This window comes from Theobroma cacao, chromosome 9 (assembly GCF_053813885.1).
Source record: "Theobroma cacao isolate CCN51 chromosome 9, ASM5381388v1, whole genome shotgun sequence".
Taxonomy (NCBI): Eukaryota; Viridiplantae; Streptophyta; class Magnoliopsida; order Malvales; family Malvaceae; genus Theobroma; species Theobroma cacao.
Window position 1 is genome coordinate 48057472 of NC_142647.1, and position 23831 is coordinate 48081302.

General features: G+C 36.1%; 5 protein-coding genes across 6 annotated transcripts; 4 read left to right on the top strand and 1 right to left on the bottom strand.

Annotated features, from left to right (window-relative positions):
- Nucleotides 1-4973, top strand: CYP707A2 (cytochrome P450, family 707, subfamily A, polypeptide 2). Its single transcript, XM_007016306.3, has 8 exons — nt 1-490; nt 771-1089; nt 1198-1347; nt 1457-1705; nt 1859-1948; nt 2104-2289; nt 2917-3035; nt 4524-4973. The coding sequence occupies exons 1-8, from the start codon at nt 213-215 to the stop codon at nt 4627-4629; spliced, it is 1497 nt and encodes a 498-aa protein (XP_007016368.2). The 5' UTR covers nt 1-212; the 3' UTR covers nt 4630-4973.
- A 1442-nt stretch (nt 4974-6415) lies between these two features.
- Nucleotides 6416-9881, bottom strand: LOC18590659 (protein C-terminal S-isoprenylcysteine carboxyl O-methyltransferase). Its single transcript, XM_088809557.1, has 2 exons — nt 8531-9881; nt 6416-6992 (listed from the first exon to the last, which is right to left on the bottom strand). The coding sequence occupies exon 1, from the start codon at nt 9729-9731 to the stop codon at nt 8541-8543; it is 1191 nt and encodes a 396-aa protein (XP_088665683.1). The 5' UTR covers nt 9732-9881; the 3' UTR covers nt 6416-6992; nt 8531-8540.
- A 1746-nt stretch (nt 9882-11627) lies between these two features.
- LOC18590660 (ATP-dependent zinc metalloprotease FTSH 3, mitochondrial) lies at nt 11628-17328 on the top strand. Of its 2 annotated transcripts, XM_018128085.2 has the most exons (8): nt 11628-12045; nt 12143-12371; nt 12745-12816; nt 13333-13466; nt 14400-14879; nt 15057-15824; nt 16150-16377; nt 16650-17328. In XM_018128085.2, the coding sequence occupies exons 1-8, from the start codon at nt 11995-11997 to the stop codon at nt 17127-17129; spliced, it is 2442 nt and encodes an 813-aa protein (XP_017983574.2). In that variant the 5' UTR covers nt 11628-11994; the 3' UTR covers nt 17130-17328. The 2 variants fall into 2 exon arrangements, with proteins under 2 accessions (XP_017983574.2, XP_088666124.1); XM_088809998.1 differs by lacking the exon at nt 12143-12371 and having other exon boundaries at nt 11629-12045.
- Nucleotides 17329-18429: 1101 nt separating this feature from the next.
- On the top strand, nt 18430-20729 carry LOC108663187 (uncharacterized protein C24B11.05-like). Its single transcript, XM_018126719.2, has 8 exons — nt 18430-18591; nt 19076-19142; nt 19237-19302; nt 19406-19503; nt 19592-19717; nt 19820-20107; nt 20251-20316; nt 20414-20729. The coding sequence occupies exons 1-8, from the start codon at nt 18472-18474 to the stop codon at nt 20570-20572; spliced, it is 990 nt and encodes a 329-aa protein (XP_017982208.2). The 5' UTR covers nt 18430-18471; the 3' UTR covers nt 20573-20729.
- Nucleotides 20730-21350: 621 nt separating this feature from the next.
- Nucleotides 21351-23585, top strand: LOC18590661 (Haloacid dehalogenase-like hydrolase (HAD) superfamily protein). Its single transcript, XM_018126577.2, has 9 exons — nt 21351-21516; nt 21895-21962; nt 22086-22151; nt 22262-22359; nt 22451-22488; nt 22573-22660; nt 22744-23034; nt 23142-23207; nt 23336-23585. The coding sequence occupies exons 2-9, from the start codon at nt 21902-21904 to the stop codon at nt 23489-23491; spliced, it is 864 nt and encodes a 287-aa protein (XP_017982066.2). The 5' UTR covers nt 21351-21516; nt 21895-21901; the 3' UTR covers nt 23492-23585.
- The last annotated feature ends 246 nt before the right edge of the window (nt 23586-23831 follow it).

Below are 23831 nucleotides of genomic sequence, written 5' to 3' on the forward strand. Positions count from 1 at the left end.
ACAGTGCTAAAAGCAAGGTGTTCCCAGAATTGTGGTGACGTCTGTCAAACAACCTCCACCTAGGCATGAGCCCTCCCCCCTCACCCTCACCCTTCAACTCTATATAAATCCCACCAGCTCTCCCCCTACTATAACCCCCACTATTCACAGTCAAGTAAGCCTCTGCCACCTCTCTCTCTCTTTCAGATTCCCTCTTATACTCTTCTGTCACCATGCAACTTTTCTTCTCATGGCCAGCCTCACCACCCCAAACTTTTCTTGCAACCTTTACAACTTTCCGTCATTGTCCCTTTCTGATTACACCAATTCTATTGTTTTCTTTGTTCCTCTTGTTGTTGGTGGTGATGCTGCTGTTGTTGTCTATTCATCAATGGCGGCACTCCAAGGACAGACGTCTGCCACCTGGTTCCATGGGTTGGCCTTATATTGGAGAGACTCTCAAGATTTACACTGAGAATCCCAATTCTTTCTTTGCCAACCGGCAAAAAAGGTATATATATAACAACAAAAGATGGAACAGCTGGCCTGTTTGATGATAAACTCTCCAGCTCAGGTGCTAAAAGGCTAGAGGTTGAGACAAAGCTAATGATAGAAATTGTAACTAAAATTCTCTCAGTGCACGAAGAAAACAAATAAGAAAATGAATTTCAATTTCCTTGTTGATCATTTTGTTTTAATTTTTTTTTTCTCTGTAGTGTTATTGGGCCTATATCGTTTCTTTTACCAATTTATCCAATTTGGTTATTCTTAATTTTTTATACTTGTTTCAGGTATGGAGATATATTCAAAACTCACATATTGGGATGCCCATGTGTGATGATTTCAAGCCCTGAGGCAGCGAGGATTGTTCTAGTGACACAGGCTCATCTTTTTAAGCCAACTTATCCACCAAGCAAAGAGAAGATGATAGGACCTGAGGCTTTATTCTTTCATCAAGGTGCCTATCATTCAAGGCTGAAGAAGTTGGTCCAGGCCTCTTTTTTACCCTCTGCAATTAGAGGGTCAGTTTCAGAGATTGAGCAGATTGTTTTGAAATTTCTACCAACTTGGGAAAATACCACTATTAACACTTTGCAAGAAATGAAGAGAGTATGTCGGTTGTTACAACTATTTTTATCTTTTACTGCATGACTACTCCCTCTGCACATCATCAGGAATCTTAAAGAAAGTTTTTGTTTTTATTTTGGCATGTTTTAGTATGCTTTTGATGTGGCAATGATTTCTGCCCTTGGCCACAAACAAGACTCGGAAATTAAAGGAATCAAGCATCTGTATCAATGCCTGGAGAAGGGTTACAATTCTATGCCTTTAGATCTTCCAGGAACTCCTTTCCATAAAGCAATGAAGGTAAATATATATATATATACACAATTAGTTTTCACTCTGCTTCTCTGAGAGTCTTTCATGTTGGACTCTTAATCCCCATTAACGAGTTCATCTTGTCCGTTTGAGAAAGGCAAGGAAGCTTCTGAACGAGACCCTGACAAGACTGATACAAGGTAGAAGAAAAAATGAGAAACAAGGAGGAGGACTGTTGGGAGTTCTGTTGGGGTCCAAAAACCAGAAGGTCGATCAACTGAGTGATTCTCAGATTGCTGATAACGTGATTGGAGTGATCTTTGCTGCTCATGACACCACTGCAAGCGTCCTAACATGGGTTTTAAAGTATTTGCATGACAACAGAGATTTACTAGAAGCTGTCACAGTAAATTTTCTTCTCTCACTTCTGATGATCTTGGTTGATGAGCTTTTACCTTCATTTCACTTTGCTTTTCGGGCAATCATTAGAATTAAAAAAAAAAAAAACCAAATCTTGTTTGCTATCCTATATTTATTCATTCTCAATCATATCTTGCAGAGAGAACAGGAAGGCATTCAGCAGGAAATAATTGAAGCAAATCGCAGGCTTACGTGGGATGATACAAGGCACATGCCATTGACTACCAGGGTACATTACTTTCATTCTCTTTTACTATTAATATATCAACATTTACAGGACTAGACATGTGTTTTTTTATTTATTACTAAATTGAGTAAACATTTTTTTTCTAATAAAAAACACACAGCAGATTTCAGAGATCATAAACTAACGTGGATTTTCAGGTGATTCAAGAGACACTAAGAACAGCAAGCATACTATCATTCACGTTCAGAGAAGCAGTGCAAGATGTTGAATTTGAGGGCTATTATATCCCCAAAGGTTGGAAGGTCCTGCCTCTCTTCAGAAGCATCCATCATTGCGCAGATTTCTTCCCTCACCCCGAAAAATTTGACCCTTCAAGGTTCGAGGTGAGGCCTCAGACAGTAAAAGCTTTACCATGTGAATATACATAAACATAGACTCACAGATGTAGGCTATTATATATGTAATTACCCTTTTTGTTTTACAAAAAGGTTACCATAAAAAAAGGAAATATATAGTAAAAAGTTAAATAATAATTGATTAAAAATGAAGGAAAAAGAGCTCTTGACATTTGCAAAGGGTTTATTCATATTGGCTCACCAATTTGTTTGACTTTTTGGATCTTGGCGAATCATAAGAGTGATATTACAAGTTCCATATACTATTCTGTAACATATTGGGAGACCCTGACCAAGATTCGTGAAGTGGGTCATGCACTATCCAGTTTTGGCAGAAATATAAGGTTATCAATGGTTTATCAGATGCTGGTGTCCTTTTCATTTGTTTTCTGTGAAACTTCCTCTACTCAAACGATCTGTTGATGAAAGCTTTCAAGCATCAAAGAGCACGTGAGCTGATTTTGTAGGGTAGTAACAGTGCAGTTTGAGTCTGAACTTTCTTTGGAACTAATGACTAAGATTTCAGCTAAAAGCTTAGGCATTATTTCAATTAGCAGAAAGCAGAAAAGAATATTACTATACTTTACTAAATTTTTTTTTTTTGTGATGTTGCAGGTGCCACCGAGACCAAACACGTTCATGCCGTTTGGCAATGGAGTTCACTCTTGTCCTGGCAGTGAGCTGGCGAAGCTTGAGATGCTGGTGCTCCTCCACCATCTCACCATCAGCTACAGGTTAATTCCCTTTCTCCTTTCTCTCTCTCTCTCTCTCCTTGTACAAATGATTTGAGATGATCCCCCAACTAGAGTACATAATTATTTTGTTTTTGAAAACGTAAGATAAAAATAAAGCCACGTAGATTGGTATAAAAGATTTCGTTTAAGAGTTCCTTTGTCTGCTCGTAGTTGACTTAAAAATTAGGGTACTGAAATGTGGTCCTCTGGGTGTTCCTTAGGCTGTGGAAGTGGTCCTGCGATGCCATTCATGGCGAGTTGGCTTTGCCCTTTTGGGGAATAACTATAAGGGTTTTAATTTGCTTCAATTTTTTCAGCATGGGGTGCAGATTGGAATCAAGGGTCGGTAGTGGGTATTTTGGGGGGAGGGTGGTAGCATTCTGCATTGCATCTATCCTTACACGTGGCTTCCATGCTCAACATTTGCTGACCCTTTGCATAAGAGACAAAACCAAGCCTTTCAAAAAACCATATCTCCTTTGAGGAAAAAAATGGTTTAAAGCCTTTTAAAGACATCGTGATTATCTAATTTTAGCTATGTCTCATTGTTTTCATACGTAAAACATCTGCCAGTTTTAGATTTGTAGGAGGGTTTAATGCAGATACTGGGAACTAGAATGACAAAGCAAGTTTGCTTTGTCGACAATCTGGTGTACAAGAGTGGGACCCTGCATTGAATCATGAACTATTTACAAGGTGAATGAACTCGTCCATGTCTCTGAGACATAGATTTTGAACATTGTGGACCATCCAAAAAACCACTACATTTGCAGTCCACATCATGATTCAAAAATCAGCGAATCCTGTTCTTCCTTCCTCGTATCTGTAATCTGATCAACGAATGAAAACAGGCCTCTTGAATTACTTCATGTTCTGATCCTGACCGCCTGACCCTTCCGTGCAACCAAATCACAACCCCCCCAGACCCTCCCCTTTCTCCTCCTAGCAAGCTGACGGATTTAGCCAGCTGTGAAGTCTCGATCAAATGGGTATAAGACATGTAGGTTTTCCAGCTGTAGGAACACACAGGCAGAATGTGATGATGTGTCATATTGCTGAAGGGGTGCAGTCTCTCATTTGAAACCACAGCTTTGCTCTGCAAGTTTTACGCCACATCATTGCTTAGTTTGTCATCTTTTAAGAATACTTTAACAGCATTTTGACCTGGTCCACATTATCTATAGGCTGATGTCTCAGCTGCTCATCACTTTGTTTTGAAAATGCAAAAATTTCAGAGATGTGAGTGACTAATCAAAGTTGCATCCATGACATGTCCATTTACCTTGTGTGTATCAGTTTTCAAAAAGATTATCAGCTAAAAATGAATTATGAATCAGTTTTTTCACTGAAAGCTGCAACAGGATAGATAAGTGTCAATCGTCAGAAGTTTTGTTTTCAATCTCTTTCTTTTGACAAAAACTGAGATCTTAATGCCATTTTCATTGAAAATTTTGCTCTTCTTGTAACCTTCCAATTGTTTGGCTGCAGGTGGCAAGTTATAGGAGATAAGGATGGAATCCAGTATGGTCCTTTCCCAGTGCCCAAACGGGGCTTACCTGTAAAGGTCACCCCCAGAAAAATAAAGGCCGCATGAATAATAGGATTCTCAATGAAGATTGAAACTTTGTTCACTGGGGCCAAAAGCAAGTTAACCCCATTGAGCTTTTCCTTTTTTCCCCCTTTCTTCTTTCCTTCTTAGTTGCTAATTTTGTCTTTGGGAATCTTTTGTAATTGCTGGGTTTTTGTCTTGGGTTGGTCGTGATGAAGTAAATGTATTGTGTAAAAAAACAAGAAGAATAAGCAAAGGGCAAAAAAAAAAAAAGAGAAGTGTATTTGCAGTAGTGCGTTTGAAAGCAAGTTTGTTTGTTTTGTTGGATCAAATTTGTGTGGTCTTTAACGTGGATGAAGTAGCTATCAGATTCCCAGATTTTTTTCTCCTTTTTCTTCTTTTCCTGGTGCATAAAGAGCCTAGAGATAACCTTTACCAAGGAAGGTTTTGGCCCATAGAAAGCTACCCCCAACAGTCAGGCTGCCTAGCACGTGTCAGGAGTGGGTAGTGCACGCCAAGAACCCACGTCAGGCAGCGTTCCAGCACGAGTTTGTGCAGTCTACGTGGGTCACTGAACCTGTTAATCCGAACGTTTTGTGTGCTGAGGAGAATTGTAAGCTGAAAGGGTACTTCAATACGGTCCAATTCTTCCTTATCAGGTTGCGTGATCTTTCATTACAAGGCATTGAACTAACCATGACTTTTAACAAATTTCTTCATCTGCAACATGTTTCTGTATTATGTATCTAGTGTAAAAACCAAACCGCCCAACATTGTCCCATCAAAACGTGAAAAGAAAACAGCAGCTGATACCCTAAATCTCTCGCGGTCGATATCATCTGTTTTGACTGCCCTGCCCTTGACTTCTAACTAGTGATTCATCTCTCAACTTTGTTTAATCTGCCCCCGCAAACATGGATATGTTAGCCTTCTCTCAATTGCTGGTTCACGGCATTCATTTTTGTTTCGATCTCATATACAGGAATGATGAAAAAGTATTTGTAGCCGGTCCCCACTTAGGTTAGGATTCTTAAAGTACTTAAGAGGACCAGGATTGGTGTCCATCACCATCAGGGCAAATTGCAATAGATATGAGCAGATCTGACGGCTCACTAGCTGAGCACAACTTGAGGACAGGTTCTTGAAACAATGGAAATACACATACAGCAACAATTGCAGATTGGAACACATTTCAAACCCCACACATGGAACCGATCCTAATCTATCTGTGGATTTGGCTACTATATAAGCAGAGTATTCAGCTCAAACAACATTTTGAAATTTGAACTACCTCTAAAAGCTTTGAAATAAAAGACAAATGCAGAGGGATGCCCTCGAAAATGTTTGATCATTTCCCTTCCCTACTTTTGGCAAATGTTACTCATCATGTGGAACTTCGCATATGCATATAGGTAGGGATATGGAACAAAGTCTTCTTCCTACAATAACTGGAATGGTGGTCAACCTGTGCATCCTAAAATGACATCCATATATAGGAACGTTTAAAAATCACATCAATATCTCAATCCCCATAGAATTGGCTCTTACACTTAAATCAGAATGTGTAAAATGCATGCTAATGAATTTTAAGATCCAAATGAAAGCGAACTACAACAAAAACATTTTACAAGATGCTACAACAGAAAAAGCAAGAAGAAATCAAGCTGTACACTCTAAGGATGTATTTAAGATTTTGAAATTGACAACATAAAATGACAAGTACAACCTTGATGACATCTAGAAGCCCCTCTCGATTTCAAGAAATGGGTAATGCATGGTGACATATTACTTAAGTTACAAAGATATCACAGATAACAAAAAAATTAGCTTTTAAGCATCACATGTAAAATATGGGAAGAATCAGTCATGCCAGCCTGCAATTTAGGAACTCTCAAAAGATATTAAGCCAAGACAACCAAGAAGAAAGAGAACCTGGGAATCCCTACCTAGAAAATTTGACAGAGATAAGAAGCCAAAAGAAGACCAATTGCTGTTGTCTTCAAGTGCATGAAATGCAAAAATCATGAATGAACACAAAAGAAAGTGAGTTGGCTTGATTATTTGCAGAAGAAAGAACCTCTGAGTATCTTTAAAGTAGAAATTATTGCAACGGAGCTTGTTTTTGCCGATGTATCTGTGCAAATATGTGGTGCAAAACAAGGATAAGCTGATGTGTTCCTACATCTTGATGTGTTGGCCAGCATGCTAGTATTAGGTGGCTTCCACATGCCCTGAGCTTTTTCTCAGTCTGGAAACTCAGTCCCACCGTGTCAGTCTGTAGACCTCACCAATCATTGGAAGGTTGGTCACCAGTCACTAACATAGAGGGGGATCTAAGCAAGTTGGTTCACACTGCAATTCTGTGCCTTTAGTAGATTCTGTTTGCCAAAACGCAACCACATCTTACTCTGATGCAAAAATGGTTTTGTTAGGTCATTTGGAGGATTACAAAATGATAGTTTTCACCATTTTTGTTTACCTTGTATAGATTAACATGGTTATTTCTATGAAAAGATAAAGATGGGTTAAGATTAAAGCTCTTATTTGACTTCCAACATGATCTGAAAACAATATTCTTGTGAGGCAAGAAGAGTAAACCTATGCCCAACTAGTCAACAAACATAAATAGGGAGTATCATTGGCCACTGTCAAACATAAAGGGATTAAAGTTATTTCAACCCACTGCGGTTAGAATAAATCTTTTTCCTCATGTTCATAAACTGGATAGTAAAAGAGGGATCTAATTTAATGATACATTGGAATGAGTTTGTATTAGTTGAACTAGGACTTGTAGAATGTAGTTTTCCATTTTTGTTATTAGTGCCCTAATTCCCAACACTGATACAAAGCCACATGCTAGATGCAGGCATTAAAAGTACACATCTAATCATTCCAGAAACCACAGTGTTACATGTGTATAGTTGGTTATTACAGTTTGATTTCATATCTCATTATGATTACTTTTAAGATCTTTATGGCAATAAGAAGCAGAGAGAAAATTAGTAACAGATATGAATTGGCAGTGATAGACACAATTAATTTAAAGTCATACAAAAGCTTGATCCAAACGAATGACCTAAAAGGAACGTATTGGCACCTTGCCTCACCAGAGTGTCATCATTCTTATTTTATCTGTTCTTGTGTTTCAAGTTGCCACTTATCTATGCCTGAATCATTATTCCAATTGTGTTCATTGTTCAAAATTATTTCTTCTTCACAATCAAAATTATGGTAGGCTGGTAGCTTAGAGAAAGTAGATCTTATCTGTCAATACTTCAGTGCTTATTTTAAAATTATAACTTAGTTGTTAGGAAAGTAGATCATGTCCTGTAATTTTAAAGCTGTAAAATTTATCTCCTCTAGTTCTATGCATAAATGGACAGTAAGTTTAGATATCCTCCAACGATCATTCTCTGCTCTTCCTTCATCCAAATATGAATAAGCCCAATCAGACATGGGCATGAATCCAATTCCTACATCCAGAGGATCCCACAATAGTCCAAATCCTTGTGTAGGGTAAACCTATGTGATAATGGCTTCCTTCTTAAGCATTGCTCTAGAGATCACTTCATTGTGCACAACTTAACTCCATATAATGAACTTACAAAGACTATTAGAGCTCGTTGAAACTTTTAGAAAGAAATAAGCTATTAAGGTCATGACAACAACGTGATTTGTCCAGAACGAACATGAATCAGAGAGCTCATGAATCAGAGAGCTGGTAGCCTTGGGGAGAAAGTGAGTGAGCTTTTGCAGATAATGATCATAATCAATATGGCCAATCAATTTATCCAAGACTTAAGTAAAAGAGCATATAATTCAATGAACAACAGAGCTTCAACCGATATGAAAATCAATGAACAAAATATCAGTAAAAGCAAGTAGTCTAACACTTCCCTAAGTCCAAAAATAAAATAGTGTCTAAACAATTTCATTATCTGCATACCTGTTTGTGGCTAGAACACAAATGGTATGAACTTGTACCTAACTTTACTGGCATACTCTGAATAACTCTCTCCAAAAGTCTCAACCATTAAAGCCTCCTCCAATTTTGCTTTCTGCTCATAATACATTAAACAAACTGCTAAAACAAATAGTGAGCTCAGAGGTGCTCTAAGTGCAACACAATAAGTTGCAAACAAAAGCATTGTAGATGCATATATTGGATGCCGAACCCATCTGTATGGCCCAAATTGAACGACAGCAGTTGGCACCACTACCTTCTCTGAATACTTTGCAAGATACAACGTTGAATTATATTGCATCAATAAAGTTGCCACAACCAATATCCAAACTACAACATTGCTCCAACCACCTGGAATTCGATGAAGTTCTGGCCCTTCAAATGCAGCAAGCCAGTGCCCAACCATGACTCCAACACAGAACAAAAGGCGATACCATTTGGGCGGGTTCACATCCCACTTAGGATCATGTGGACGAGCATAATAATCTCCATACAATCTTTTTCTTACACTAACATTGAAGAAAAAGAAATAATGGTATACAAAGAAGAAGACAAAGGGCCAACCTTCGAGATAGCCATTAAAATATGCAGGGGGTACTAGAGTTAGCCAAGTGAACACTGAAGTAACAATAGCGAGTTGCTCTATAATGCTTGCTTTGCCAATTGAATGCTTTCGAAAACAATATAAACCATAAAAAGCAAGGGCTACAGCTACAAACCATGGCCAGAACATCCAACTCCAGCTAAAATACATCCAAAAGAAAGGGTTGAAGACCAAATTCACAGTCCATTTAGTAGCTGCAATTGCTATGGAAACTATACCAGCCCATTTGAAAATCCTTATAGGGGTCAACTGAGAAAGACTTGTTTTGAGAGAATCAAAGGAGAGGTTTTTGAAGGGTTTTAGCAAAGGGTTTTGAGAATCTGAGCTAGCGGTGTTGGAAAATGTGCATCTGAGAGGAACCAAAAAATGGGTTCTTGTTTTCCGAAGTGGTGATGGCGATGGGTATGAAGCAAGATTGAAACTTGATGGGTTTTGGATGGGTTTGAGGCTCTGGTGAGAATAAAAACCCCTGCTTTGACAATGTTTGTTGAAATGCCTGCAAGAAACTATTCGGTTACCTTTCGAATTGAAGCTGAAAGGAATTGTTCTTGAGTGCAGTAACACTGAGGCAGTTTCCATGGATTGTTTCGAACAAGAAAGCTTGAAAACTTTTATGGAAATCTAAGGAAAAACATATCTCTCTTTTTTTTCTTCAAAGATAAAATGGAGAAAGCACAGTTTAGTTTAAGCTTCCGCAGCCATTAGCAATTCGCAGATTAGTAGCGGGTATGATGGATCCTCCGCCCAATTACTAATTTAGGAAAATGGGCACATCTCATCTCAATGGCCCAATTTTGTTTTCTTGGGTAAACCAACGGCCCAAATTTTTTTCAAATAATTTTGCACTATTGATAATTAAATGGATAAAATTCTCTTACTTTTAACTTTTAATCATAATTTCATGCAAGTTCATAATTTTTCAAAATGAACAATAAGACTCAAAAGTGCAAACACTGATAACAAAAAATATGAAATAACTAAAATACTTTTTTTTCTCTTATTTTTAGGACAAAGAGCACCCTAGAGAGAATTTTTTACAAGAGAAAAAAATTAAAATGAAAAATTATAATTTATATAAGAGTAATTTTTGAAATTAATAAAAAGTAAAAATATCTTTTTAATATTATCACATCATCAAAGTAAAATATTAATGGTTCACTAACGGTTAAATTTATGTCTTTTTTGAAAAGAAAAATTAATAGACATGCGTGAAATTATGATTAAAAATTTAGAGGTGAGAGTATTTTATTCTAATTAAATATTTAATATTTATCCAATAAAAATTTACTAATAGTTGAGCATTAGAATTAAACATCATTTTCTCTTTTTAAGTGTAAATAACACTGTACATTAATTTAACAAATACGAATACTTATCTAAAGATAACAAAAGATTTTTATAGATAAAAGTGTGTCAGTTTTGCATGAAAATAAGTTCTTAAATGCAAGCGATCTCTACTCTAAAATTCAAAAGGTTGTCACGTTATCATTTTAATAAAATAAAATTAGTTCTTAATTATCTTTAATTAGTACTTATCCTGTAATAGTAAAATAATTTGGCAGAAAAGAAAAAAGAACAACCTATTCAAATGAACAACAATAACAATTAAAGCTTTCTTATTAATACTCTCAATTGAATTAAAAAAGAAAAATAAAGATAAAATACTTTAAAAAGTTTTTATATTATTAAAAGAAATTTAAATAAGTCACTATTCTTCCATTGTATTTAATCAAATTTTATATTTTTATTTTAAATTAAATAATTCTTGATTAATAATTAATTAATTACTGTTCCTTAAAAGATCATTTGTCATTTTCTATCAAATAGTATTGATATAACGAATGAAAATATTATATGATCATATTATATTAGTACTACGTAATATAAATAATAACAAATATTATTTTGATCAAAATCTCTCTATTTTATTAAATAAAATTGTCGGAGAGTGTTTCGTAACTGGTCATAAATAAACAAAATTCAATGATGTAGTAATTGGGTTACATACCTACAAAAAAACATTTAGAAGGTTACTTCACTCCTTTCCATCACCTTGCCATAACTAACATGAAACGAGGATCTTCTCCTCCAATAAACGTCTATCTTAACTGATCAAAAGGTGAATCGTGTGCGATAATCATTGTATTTTATTGAAAAAGAATTGAGAGGGCTCAACTTGTACCTCAAACCAAGGAGTACTCCATGAAAGCAAGACTTGAAGAATATTAGACTTAAACAATTAATCAAACATTAGTTATAATGATTTATTTAAATAAAAATAAAAATAAAAATATAAAAATTTAATTAAATATAATAAAAAAACAAAATCTTATTTATTTATTTTGAATGGTTCAATAGTTTTTGGTAAAAAAAAACTGTACTTCCTTTTTTTTTCAAATTAAAATTTTGTTAATAATTAATTAGGTATTTATTCATTTTATCTAGTTTCAACTGTCAAAGTCTCGTACAGAAACCATGGGCTGGCTGGCTCTTGTTTGTGTCTTGTTTGCCAAGGAAATCTAGGAATAAGAACCTAGCGCATTTGCTGACCTCAATACAATACAAACCAGACCAAGAAAATTCGTTAACAGAATCATAAATATCTCGCGCCCAAACAAGCCGTATATATCATCTTCCTTCCCCAAACAAAACGCTTTTTTTTTTCTCCAGCTTCAATCCAACCCAAAACCCTGCTACAGCAAAAAAAAAGAAAAAAAAAGAAAAAAGAAAAGCACTAACGTTATTTACTAGATCGTTTCTTTGATTAAATCCATTTTTGGTTGGTAATCATCTGATTTTTTTTCTACCATAATAATACTTTAATTCCTTAAATCATCAAAATATGATATTTTCTAAGCTAGGCCGTTCATATCCCCGATCTTCTCGTCCAAGGGTAAGTTATTTATTTTTTTTCCAATTAAATTTCCTTAGTTCAATTTTTTTTTTTATAATTTTTTAAGTTTTATTTTTTTAATTTATTTGTTGAATAGAATTTGTTGTATCGTGGCGGAGGCGGTGGCAGTTCCGGAGGGAGGTCGCCAAGGTTGAGCGGAAACGTAGATGGACTAAATAGGGAATTAGGGTTTTTGAGAGGTTATTTAACTTCGATAGGAGCTCCAAAGGAGTTTAATTCCAAGGCTTACTTATCAGATTTAAATTTCGTTCTTGCTAACCCTAGAATCAGTCGCTTTTTCTCAAGTGAAGCCCCAAAGAAGAAGAGTAAGCCAATATCACCTTTTTGTTTTTTTTCTTTCGTTTTTCAGTATTCTAGGTAATAAATTGTTTAATACTAATTGTTAGTGAATGTTACCTTTATAAGGTTTTGCTAACGAAATTGAATCATTTTCTTTTTAAAATGTATAATTTGGAGGGAGATGTAATAAATTCTTCTTATTGTTTTAGGCAAATGGCTTGTTCTTTAGTGCTAAGCAAGTTTAGAGATTAGCATTTTGGAGATTTTTACATTGAGTTTTCCATAGTTACATTTGATGAGTTAATGAAGATATAGGGTTTAGCATTTTTATATTTGCATTGGTTTGAACTTAGTTGTTACCGTTTCTTCTTGTTTTTTTTATGATTTTCTTTTTTGCAGATTATGAGAACTTTTACCCTAAGGAAAAGAAGGAAATTCCAAAGCAAAATGACCAAAAATCTGACTCCAAAGGTGAGTACATATCTCCCTCCCTCTTTGTTTTCAGTTTATAAATCTGTTTTTTGAGCCAGTTTTTCAATGTGGGAGTGGAAAAATCAATTTGTGAAGATGTTCCCAAGATATTGGTTTTAAATTCTTTTCTAAGAGAAAAAATGCTGTTGATATTCTGTCCCTAGAACAGTTAGGATTGGAGAAAATGAAGTGTGGTGCCATTTATTATAAAGCTGAAGACAATAGTAGTATTATCTTTCTGGACTGTAGTTCTATGTGGTTTTCCCTTTACAATCAATGTTACATGAGAAGCTTAAAGATTGGATGGAATGATCTCTTCTAGGATGTTTGTCTCATCCCTGCAAGTTCTTAACTATGTTTGCGGTGGCTTATTAAAGTATAGTACTAAGACTACCAGTTTTTTGCTATTTTCCTTTGTAGGAGTATTGTCTATAAATCTACCTCTAGGTTGCCTGCAAGATATCTTACAAAGAATTTTTGCAATTCTTCTTACTTTGTTTTTCTTTCCAATTTCAGAGAATTCCAACACAGATGACCAAGGGAATTTCCAGGAAATGTTCCTGAAGCTTTTCCAAAATTTAATCAGCCCTTTGTTAGTGATTGCACTGTTACTTTCTTACTCTCCTTTGAGTGCCAGTGAGCAGCAACAAGTAAGTGGTGCCCAAATATTTCAGCTTTTTTGATTGTCTGCATAGTTATGTGGGTTAACTTTGACTTTGATTTGATAATTATCCTTCCAATGCTATAAGACTTTTCATATTTTGAGGTTAGGAATTAGATTGTAATAGAATTTTGAGTCATAATTAGAAATGATATAAGCATATGGTAAAAAGCCTGTTTGTTTTCTTTGTATGGACTTTGTAATTTGTTTACCGTATTTTCCTCCTTTTTAATTAAATCATTTTATTGGAAAATATGTTTTGAAGCATCTGCATTTGTGATATATTTGGTTTTGGTTTCTGGATTCTGGAATTGGGAATTATGTGGATAAAAATATTAGCCACTCAGGACTGAGTTGAATGTCACCAACATGAGTTAACTCAATGCTGGGATTGGGAACCTTTTCAAGTTTTGTGGTTGCGCTTCATTTGTTACTTAACCAGACTGAACTCATTCAACTCATCTAAGTTGCATTATGGGACTGATTTTTTTTTTTAATTGCATTTCTAAATCAATGGAGAGGCTTTATGAGGAAAGATAACTCCTTTTCTAATCTATTCGCGGTAAAGCTACTTGCTTGTCTAGAGTCTATATGCACTACTTGAGTTGCTTATCATGCTTGTCTTGGAGCTGTGTCCAGCTTTCTTGAAAATTGAGTTGTATGCTTGATTGGGTTTCATCCATTTTTGGGATCAGTTTTAGACTTCTCATACTCACTTGACATATCCTTTTGGTGATATTGTCTTGAGAATCTTTTAAATGGACCAATCTGACTCAACCATGTGATGTAGTATATACTATCACTGACCAGTTTGGAAAATTTTTTTTTTTCATTTGTCCACATTAGTTTGGTATTGAAATATAGGCAGGTTTATCTATTTTCTAAGCTTTTGTTCCTATGCTGTGGAACTCTTTTCTTGCAGATTAGTTTCCAAGAATTCAAAAACAAGCTTTTAGAACCAGGTTTAGTCGACCATATAGTTGTTTCTAATAAGTCGGTTGCAAAAGTGTATGTCAGAAGCACACCATACAATCAAACAAGTGATGATGTTGTCCAAGGGCCTGTTGATGGTACTTCCGCTAGAGGACACGGAGGTCAATATAAATACTACTTCAATATTGGAAGTGTTGAGTCTTTCGAGGAGAAGTTGGAAGAAGCCCAAGAAGCATTACGGATTGACCCACACGATTATGTTCCTGTGACATATGTCTCTGAATTGATGTGGTACCAGGAGTTGATGAGGTTTGCACCAACATTATTAATTCTTGGAACCCTTGCATTTATGGGGCGTAGAATGCAAGGTGGATTGGGTGTTGGAGGAGGTGGTGGTAAGGGTGCCCGTGGAATTTTCAACATAGGGAAAGCCCATGTAACCAAAGTGGATAAAAATTCCAAGAATAAGGTTAGTTTCTGTTCCTTATACTAGTGCTTAAAAAGAAACACCTGAATCTGAAAAAATTTCCAGTTTTTTTTAATGTTTTATTACCTAAACTTATGGAGCTGCTTTAGCTTTATGTTGCTAGAAATGGAATGGTACTAAAGTGTTATATTCCTCTCTTTCCTGTTTCTGGCACTCCAGGTCTATTTCAAAGATGTAGCTGGCTGTGATGAGGCCAAACAAGAGATCATGGAGTTTGTGCACTTCCTTAAGAACCCGAAGAAATATGAGGAACTAGGAGCAAAAATTCCAAAAGGTGCTCTTTTGGTTGGCCCTCCAGGTACAGGAAAGACCCTCCTAGCAAAAGCAACTGCTGGTGAGTCGGGTGTACCTTTTCTATCTATATCAGGTTCTGATTTCATGGAGATGTTTGTTGGTGTTGGACCATCCAGGGTGAGGAACTTGTTCCAAGAAGCAAGACAATGTGCTCCTAGCATAATATTTATTGATGAGATTGATGCAATTGGTCGAGCAAGAGGGCGTGGAGGCTTCTCAGGTTCTAATGATGAGCGTGAAAGTACGCTTAATCAATTGCTAGTAGAAATGGATGGCTTTGGAACCACTCCGGGAGTAGTTGTGCTTGCTGGTACTAATAGGCCTGATATTTTAGACAAAGCTCTATTGAGGCCAGGGCGATTTGATCGTCAGATTTCAATAGATAAACCTGATATTAAAGGACGTGAACAAATATTTCAGATCTACTTGAAAAAACTAAAGCTTGATCATGAGCCATCATTTTACTCTCAAAGACTTGCAGCTCTCACTCCTGGATTTGCTGGAGCAGACATTGCAAATGTTTGTAATGAAGCTGCTCTAATTGCTGCAAGGAGTGAAGGGACACAGGTCACGATGGAACATTTTGAGGCTGCCATAGACAGGATCATTGGTGGTCTGGAGAAAAAGAACAGGGTAATTATCTCTTGTCTATGTGATTAATCTAATAATTACTTTTCTGTGGTTGTCTTTCTATCGATGGCAGTATATTTATTGTCCTTGAGAAGATTGAAATGAAGTCTTATTCATGTTCACTTTTGTATGTTGTCAGTGGGGAAACACAAACTGCGACTTGTTTCAGTTAAACATTGCCTTTTTTCTGGTCGTTAATATGTAATGGTGATCTTTGCATTGCATTTTATGTTTAGAGATAAGATAAATAACTTTATATCAGCTTTTTGTGTGTGGCCTTCTTATTTTCTTATACCCTAATAACCCTGTTCTTCTGTGTTTCAAGCAGGTAATAAGCAAACTCGAACGAAAGACTGTTGCTTATCATGAATCAGGTCATGCTGTTACTGGCTGGTTCCTGGAGCATGCTGAACCCCTCTTGAAGGTGACAATTGTTCCTCGTGGAACAGCAGCACTTGGGTTTGCCCAGTATGTTCCAAACGAAAACCTTCTCATGACAAAGGAGCAGCTTTTTGATATGACTTGCATGACCCTTGGTGGTCGAGCAGCTGAACAGGTAAATTTCAAATTTAATATTCCATATGACTTTGGGCGGGGTGCAAATAGAGAAAAAGAATTCTTGAAAATAGTTGACTTGAATGCTCCCCCAATGGTTGTTATTTATTCACTCACCCAATATTCTATCATTGGGGCATTTTTGCTCCCCATCCTTGTGAATGAAACTGGAAAGGGAAAATTAAATATGAAATGTGAAAATAGCATCCAGTCTTTCAATGACAATGGATATATATATTGAGTTTTTTTGTTCTTCTTTTAATTCATGATCAGGTTTTGTTGGGAAAGATATCAACAGGAGCGCAAAATGACTTGGAAAAGGTGACTAAGATGACCTATGCCCAGGTGGCTGTTTATGGTTTTAGCGAGAAGGTAGGTCTCCTCTCTTTCCCTCAAAGGGATGATGGATTTGAGATGTCGAAGCCATATAGCAATAAGACGGGGGCTATCATAGATGGTGAAGTTCGAAAGTGGGTAGGCAAGGCATATGAAAAGACCGTCCAACTTGTAGAGGAACATAAAGAGCAAGTCGCTGAGATTGCTGAGTTGTTGCTCGAAAAGGAAGTTCTTCACCAAGATGATTTGGTTCGAGTTTTGGGTGAAAGACCATTCAAATCAAGTGAACTTACAAACTATGACAGATTTAAGCAAGGGTTTGAAGAAGAAGCTAATAAGAGCATGCAAGCCCCAGAGGTTGGAAGTGTGGAAAATGATGGATCAGCACCCCTTGATCCTCAGGTTGTCCCCACTTGATCATTGGGGTTATTGTTATTGTACATTAAGTTCACAAATTGTTTCTGATTTTTGCTTAACACAAATTCTTTTTTCTTTGTACAATTGCCATTAATGATCTTCTTCAGTTGTATATCATTTAAGTTGGCATTACTCGTTTCATTTCATGGATCCCTAATAAGCTTAGAAGGAATGCTTCTCTCCCTTTTTCGCCTCCAAATTGTACCATTAGCTTGTTTGCATTATTGCTATATTAAGGCTTAGTTTTGTTTAAAGAGGAGCCTCACCTAATCTGATGCGTGAAGATAATTTGTTTTATTCTTCCTTCCTTGTAGCATCAAACGTGTTGTAAATACAATTTTATTAATAATAAAAAAGGAATAAGTAAATATAAATAAAACGTGTTATATTATTCTATTTCAGTTCATTAGTCAAACACGTGATTAAACCCTGATTCTATTATCTTAATGAGATTATGGAAAGGCAAACGCATCATAGGCAGCCCATGCCTAGCTAGTCATATTCCTCTATATTTCGGGTAGAAACTTGACAAAAGTGTCAATATCTAGAAAATGATGGAAGGAAAATTTAACTAATTAAAAAGAAAATGTAATATGCTCTTAATTAGAACAATTCCTACTACACGAAAAATTAGTTGAATTCCATGCCTAAAAAATCTTTTATACTTTCCTTTAAGTCATAACCGTTTCACACTAGTATGCCTCAATTATTGCTTATGGAATATGATAATTAATTTTAGGGGTTGAAGAAATAATTCATTATGAAAATGCTTGATGAATGACACATTTTTTTTATTCATAATTCATTTAAGAAATGCACATTCATGTTACATGTATACGTACAAATTGTAAGTTAATCCTTCAAAGCGAAAAACACGTGTTAAAGTAATTCAAGCGTTGTGCTTGCAAAAGGAAATTTTATTGGCAAAATTCAGTGAAAATTGCTTAGCGGTTAAGTAGTGTTGGCAAATTCCATCTGGAAGGAAAATGTTTTCAATTTGTCAGAAACATTTATGACATGAATTATAGTTCCAAAGACCTGGAAATGAGCTCCTGCTTTTTCTTTCAAACCTGGGGGATTGTGAGCAGGGAAACGGTTGTACCTAACCCTTACAAAAACTAAAGAATTGTGAAAGGGGTCTTTGTTTTAACTGTCGTCCTCAACTTTGTCCTGGAAGGTCAAAAGATGTTACCAGTCAGTGGTCTCCCATCCTCTTTTCATACTCCAGGACCCAATCAAACGGCAGGAATTATATGAGTTTCCTGTCTCTTTCCTTGACGATGTTTCTGATTTCTATGGCTTTCTTCTGCCCTTTATAAACCCCCATCTGCACTCTCTTGTGATGTATCTTCGCATTGTAGTTTTGATATATCCTTCTCATTCTCATTGCCAATTTGTTCAAAGTTTATTTGGGGTTTCATTTCGTTCAGGTGTCAAGTTCAGGTTCTTATTAGTTCTTAAGGTTGGTATGGTTGTTCTTTTGCTAATATTTTCTGATAAGTTTGGTTGAGGTCACCGATCAATCTGTCAGTGTGCGCCTACCTATTTGGATTGATGAACAAGTGGTTATCAAAGTGCAGGTTTTTGATACCTGTAACTTTGGTCGTCGCAAATCTTTGCGATTGTTGCCATGGAAACATTTGGCAGTGAGAGGTTGTGATTGCAGCCAGGTGCTGCAGCAAACTCTATTGCGAAATATATCTAGGCAGAAACATTTAATAAAGCTGCAAATGGAATTGGCTTTTCCAGCAGAACAGCCCAACAATTTCTTTTCCTCTTGCTGCCTCCAATGCTCTCCCTGTTGAAGCAAGCTTTTTGGAGAACATGCTATTTACCTATAATACTATGCTATTGATGCTGATAGAGCTAACTCTGTCCGTGAGATTAAAAAAAAAAAAACAGTTGTGATATTAGCAGCTTTCTCAATTTTCTTTTTCATTTTTCAGTTCAAAATGGAGTATGAAAACAAGTATCAGCTTGTTCCAGCAGCAAAATACGAGTGTCTTCTCTTTGGTAAGTCTTTCTGCAGTATCAGATCCTTGTAATTCTCAAAACTGGAAAACCATTGAAATATGTCACTAACAATTCTGAATATATTATCTGTCAGATGTGGATGATACCCTTTATCCTCTGAGTTCTGGTTTGTCCAAGGCATGCACCAAGAATATCGAAGGTATTGCATACCCGACTTTCTAGTTCCCAATAGGTTTGCTAATTGGGTATCCTTTTCTCTTTCATACACATATTATATATTCTTTCTGCTTTCAATTGTGCAGAATTCATGATTCAAAAGCTTGGAATAGAAGGAAACGAAGTCACAGAGATTAATCGTGTGCTATACAAAAATTATGGGACATCAATGGCTGGTCTCAGGGTATAGTCTTACTCTTCTTCGGTTGATTATAATGGTTCCCAAACTATGATGACGGTGAATGAGTATTATTGTGTTTGTTCATATGCAGGCTGTTGGTTATAACTTTGACTATGATGACTACCATAGCTTTGTTCATGGGAGATTACCCTACGAGAACCTGAAACCTGATCCTGTCATGAGGAGTCTTTTGCTTAGCTTGCCAATTCGCAAAGTTGTAAGTTTCATTGCCTCAAAACAAGGTCAAACTAATTATTCATTCATCTGGAAACCTTTTTGTCATCATAATTGAATTCTTTTCCCTCCCTTTCTGAAACAGATATTCTCTAATGGAGATGACGTCCATGTGGCTAAAGTTCTAAGGAAACTTGGTTTGGAGGATTGCTTTGAAAGGGTGATAAGCTTTGAGACACTTAACCGCATCAATGGAAGCAGTACTTCAGATGGAGAAGACAGCTTGAAGTTGAGAGCCTTAAGTGCTAAAATTCTTGATGCCACCAATTTGCCTTGCCAATCAGCACTTCCAGAAAGCCCAATAATCTGCAAACCATTTGAAAATGCATTTGAACAAGCCTTCAAGATAGCTAACATCAACCCTCAAAAAACAGTAAGATAAATCAAATCTTCTCCAGGAAAATTTCTGCACAAATAATCAGCGGCTGTATATTTAGCTTTCATTTAAGGTCTCTAGGATTATAAACGAGGCTCTGATGAATTCTTGATCTAACAACCCTTTCTCCCTCTTTGCAGCTCTTCTTTGACGACAGCATCCGCAACATACAAACAGGAAAGCAAATAGGCCTCCACACTGTGTTGGTAAGTTGTTACAGAATGTAGAGATAATTCCACGAAGACTTGTATTATCTGATTCTTGCAGAACTGATAGTTTGATTTTTGCTCATATCCAATGCAGGTGGGCACTTCCCAGAGAACAAATGGAGCAGATTATGCATTAGAGAGCATACACAACATCAGGGAAGCACTCCCAGAGCTGTGGGAAGCAGATAACAAGAAATCAGAAGGTGTAAGGTATTCTGGAGAGGTTGCAATCCAGACATCAGTGATGGCCTAGCTGCTTCCTGATCAACAGCAAAATGTCAAAATCAAAATTTCACAAAATTTCAACTATCCCTCTTAACATTTTGTCTCCACAGCCACTTTTTGTCCTCAATGTGGAATTTGTATCTTTCACTTTAACCATCAATAAAAAGTTATCTTTTCTTGATTCAGTCGCTGCAACTTTGGACTTTTCCTTTCTTAATTTCGTGTCCTGCAATCTGGGCTACACCGACCATCTGCTCCACTTTATCTTGTCTCTGAAATGTTAATAATTGAAATATACTTCATTATGAAAAAGCAGACTTTTTAATTTCCCTTTCCTGGCCTGAAGTTAAGAATCAAATATGTAACATGTTTAACAAAGTATTATTCTTGCATAATATTTAAAAAAAAATTTAATTATTTAAAAAAAATTATTATTTCAATCAAATTTTTTGTTTTTGCGATTTATAATGAATAAAGTTTTTACAATTAATTATTAATTAATGACATGTCATGATGTTAATGTGTATTAGGGTGTAACGTGACATATTAATAAAACAAGCAAACCTTTTTTTTAAAAAAAAAAAACGTCATGGGTGATTTATGTGGCAAACCGTGTCGGCTTCGTGCAACATGTGTTGACATCAACCCATCGTCAGTTCGACTTTAATCGGACGCATCGAAGTCCCCAACATGTCACGTTTTGGTTGCACCACGTCAGCTTCCTTTTTTTGTTTTCGTTTATTGCAGTTTCTTCTAGATCGTGACTGCCCTTTCTGTGTTTGTCTCCGTTTCTTTTCTTTCTCCCAACGCTTCTTTAAACGACCTCCCTAACCCCTCCCCCCACTATTCAATGCCTTCTTAAACGCCATTGTTCCTCCCTTGCTTCTCTTTTTTCTTTATTTTTTTTGCTTTAATTAATCAAAAAGATTTAAAGGTTCTGTTTTTCTTACAGTGTCGATTACTTCGGATCTGGTAATGTTCGATTCTTTACATGTTTTGTTCTTGTTATCATCTTCTCTTTTCAGTTGAGTTTTGAGTTTGTTTGATGCTACATTTGTTCTTTCGTGTCGATTAAGGTTGTTTTCTTTTGGTTAATGTTTACGTATTTGATGTTTCAATGTGTTTTCTGTCATCTGGATATTTAAGACAATGATGAAATCTGTGTCTGAATTTGGGGTTTGTTTCATCAATGCAAAAACTATTTTGCTGATAAAAATGTTTGTTTTTCTTCCCTTCCTGAAATGGGAAATTTTTTTTTTTAATTTTTGAAGATTTTTGAATCTTTGTTTTGGGTTTTGCCTGAATTTATAGAAGAATTTAATTATTTTCTTGGTACAACTCTTTTTGAAGATCAAAAATGGAATATGAAGATCAGATCAATCAGGCCATTGACCCAAAATATGAATGTCTCTTGTTTGGTAAATTTCCTATCTTTCTTTTGTAACATACATCTCTTAATATGTAAAAATCCAAACTTTTCTAAACTAATCGTTATAATTTGTTTCATTTTTTGCTTTGAACCATTGTAAACAAACTTACAGATCTAGATGACACTCTTTATCCTCTGACTTCTGGTTTGTCAAGGGAAGTTACCAAGAACATTCAAGGTATTGTTACTGTTGTGTTGAAGGGTCTCATTATTTTGACAATTTGTTAGCTTCCTATTGGAATTCATAACCTTTTTTTTATAATTTTTTTTCTGGATACCCTTTTCAAGAATATATGCTCAAGACGCTTGGAATAGAGGAGGAAAAGGTTCATGAATTATGTGTTTCACTGTACAAGTATTATGGTACAACAATGGCTGGTTTAAAGGTAAAGGTTATCATAACATTCTTTTGAATATGAAGCTCTTTTGAGAATGTTTAAACTATAGAAAGATGACAGTTTTTTTTTTCTTCTCCAGGCTATTGGCTACGACTTTGATTATGATGATTTTCACGGGTACAGATTTTTCTAGCGTTCATCCTTTTATCTTTCGATGAGTTTATACATGGTATATGGTTCTTACTTATTCTTGTCTTACAGTTTTGTTCATGGGAGATTGCCCTATACGATGCTAAAACCTGACCCTGTTTTAAGGAGTCTATTGCTTAGCCTGCCTATTCGGAAAGTTGTAAGATCCTAGCCCTCCATATGAATTACCATTTGTGATCATCTAGAGCCTCTCTTGTGACTATGTTCTGGTCTTGTATACAGATTTTCACGAACGCAGATAAGAACCATGCTGCCAGGGTGCTTAACAGGTTGGGATTGGAGGACTGCTTCGAAGGGATTATATGCTTTGAGACTCTGAATCCCGCAAACAAAGCCAACTCTTCTGCTGATGGTGCAAGATTCTTCTCAAAAGCCGGAGTTTTTGACATCAGTAGCTACAGTGCTCGTCCTGATTCTCACCTTGACCTTCCAAGTACTCCAGTTGTCTGCAAACCATTTGAAAAAGCATTTGAACAAGTTTTCGAGATTGCCAACATCAACCCCCAGAGAACGGTAAATTAATTAAACTTTTTACTTTTCAGACTATCCAATTGAGTCTAAAAACTTTTGTAGTGATTTTGAATAACTCCTACTGATGTTATGATGTCTTGCTTTTGCAGTTGTTCTTTGATGACAGCAACCGCAATCTACAGTCTGGTAAAAATATGGGCCTTCACACCGTGTGGGTAAGCTACTGAATATCTAATAACAAACAAATTTGCTGCTGCCTGGTGATTTTTCCGTTTGGTTTTGCCTTCTTCCATAATTGGTTTGAGAATGGTTTTCCTCACTGGTTTCCCATGATATGCAATAGGTGGGAACTTCTCAGCGAACGGACGGTGTGGATTATGCCTTGGAGAGCATTCGCAATATCAGAGAAGCATTGCCGGAGCTCTGGGAAGCAGATGAAAAGGCTGAGAACATCCGGTATTCTGGGAAGGTTTCTGTTGAGACAACGGTTAGAGCTTAGATCTTAGAACATACATATTTGGTGGGCCTTCACCATTCTCTTTGGAACATGTAAACAGTGTGGATCTTTGAAATAAAATTTGTCTCTTTCCCAACTTTGATAGTAGATAGTTGTATGACTGCTAGCATTTTGACCTGTTATGAGACAGCCTTGAAAACGGCCAACATAAATGTCCTTATCTTCCATTTCCCTACTAGTTTAAGCGCAAGGAACAATTAAACCCTTATCTTTCATGTGGAAATTATCTCAATTATGGTTAATATGGATATGGGAGACAAAGCTGTGTGGTATTCTTGACATGTAGACCTCAATCAAGTGAAATAAAAAGAACCCTTATCAA

What these genes read in the sequence shown, in the direction of transcription:
- CYP707A2 (XM_007016306.3), top strand. Translation starts at nt 213, where the DNA reads ATGCAACTTTTCTTCTCATGGCCAGCCTCACCACCCCAAACTTTTCTT. An exon ending in ACATGCCATTGACTACCAGG is followed by an intron (nt 1,949 to 2,103) that starts GTACATTACTTT and finishes GTGGATTTTCAG; the next exon opens with GTGATTCAAGAGACACTAAG. An exon ending in TTGACCCTTCAAGGTTCGAG is followed by an intron (nt 2,290 to 2,916) that starts GTGAGGCCTCAG and finishes GTGATGTTGCAG; the next exon opens with GTGCCACCGAGACCAAACAC.
- LOC18590659 (XM_088809557.1), bottom strand. Translation starts at nt 9,731, where the DNA reads ATGGAAACTGCCTCAGTGTTACTGCACTCAAGAACAATTCCTTTCAGC.
- LOC18590660 (XM_018128085.2), top strand. Translation starts at nt 11,995, where the DNA reads ATGATATTTTCTAAGCTAGGCCGTTCATATCCCCGATCTTCTCGTCCA. An exon ending in CCAAAAATCTGACTCCAAAG is followed by an intron (nt 12,817 to 13,332) that starts GTGAGTACATAT and finishes TTCCAATTTCAG; the next exon opens with AGAATTCCAACACAGATGAC. An exon ending in GTGCCAGTGAGCAGCAACAA is followed by an intron (nt 13,467 to 14,399) that starts GTAAGTGGTGCC and finishes CTTTTCTTGCAG; the next exon opens with ATTAGTTTCCAAGAATTCAA.
- LOC108663187 (XM_018126719.2), top strand. Translation starts at nt 18,472, where the DNA reads ATGTATCTTCGCATTGTAGTTTTGATATATCCTTCTCATTCTCATTGC. An exon ending in GGTTCTTATTAGTTCTTAAG is followed by an intron (nt 18,592 to 19,075) that starts GTTGGTATGGTT and finishes TTCATTTTTCAG; the next exon opens with TTCAAAATGGAGTATGAAAA. An exon ending in TAGGCCTCCACACTGTGTTG is followed by an intron (nt 20,317 to 20,413) that starts GTAAGTTGTTAC and finishes TATCCAATGCAG; the next exon opens with GTGGGCACTTCCCAGAGAAC.
- LOC18590661 (XM_018126577.2), top strand. Translation starts at nt 21,902, where the DNA reads ATGGAATATGAAGATCAGATCAATCAGGCCATTGACCCAAAATATGAA. An exon ending in CAACAATGGCTGGTTTAAAG is followed by an intron (nt 22,360 to 22,450) that starts GTAAAGGTTATC and finishes TTTCTTCTCCAG; the next exon opens with GCTATTGGCTACGACTTTGA. An exon ending in GCCTGCCTATTCGGAAAGTT is followed by an intron (nt 22,661 to 22,743) that starts GTAAGATCCTAG and finishes TCTTGTATACAG; the next exon opens with ATTTTCACGAACGCAGATAA.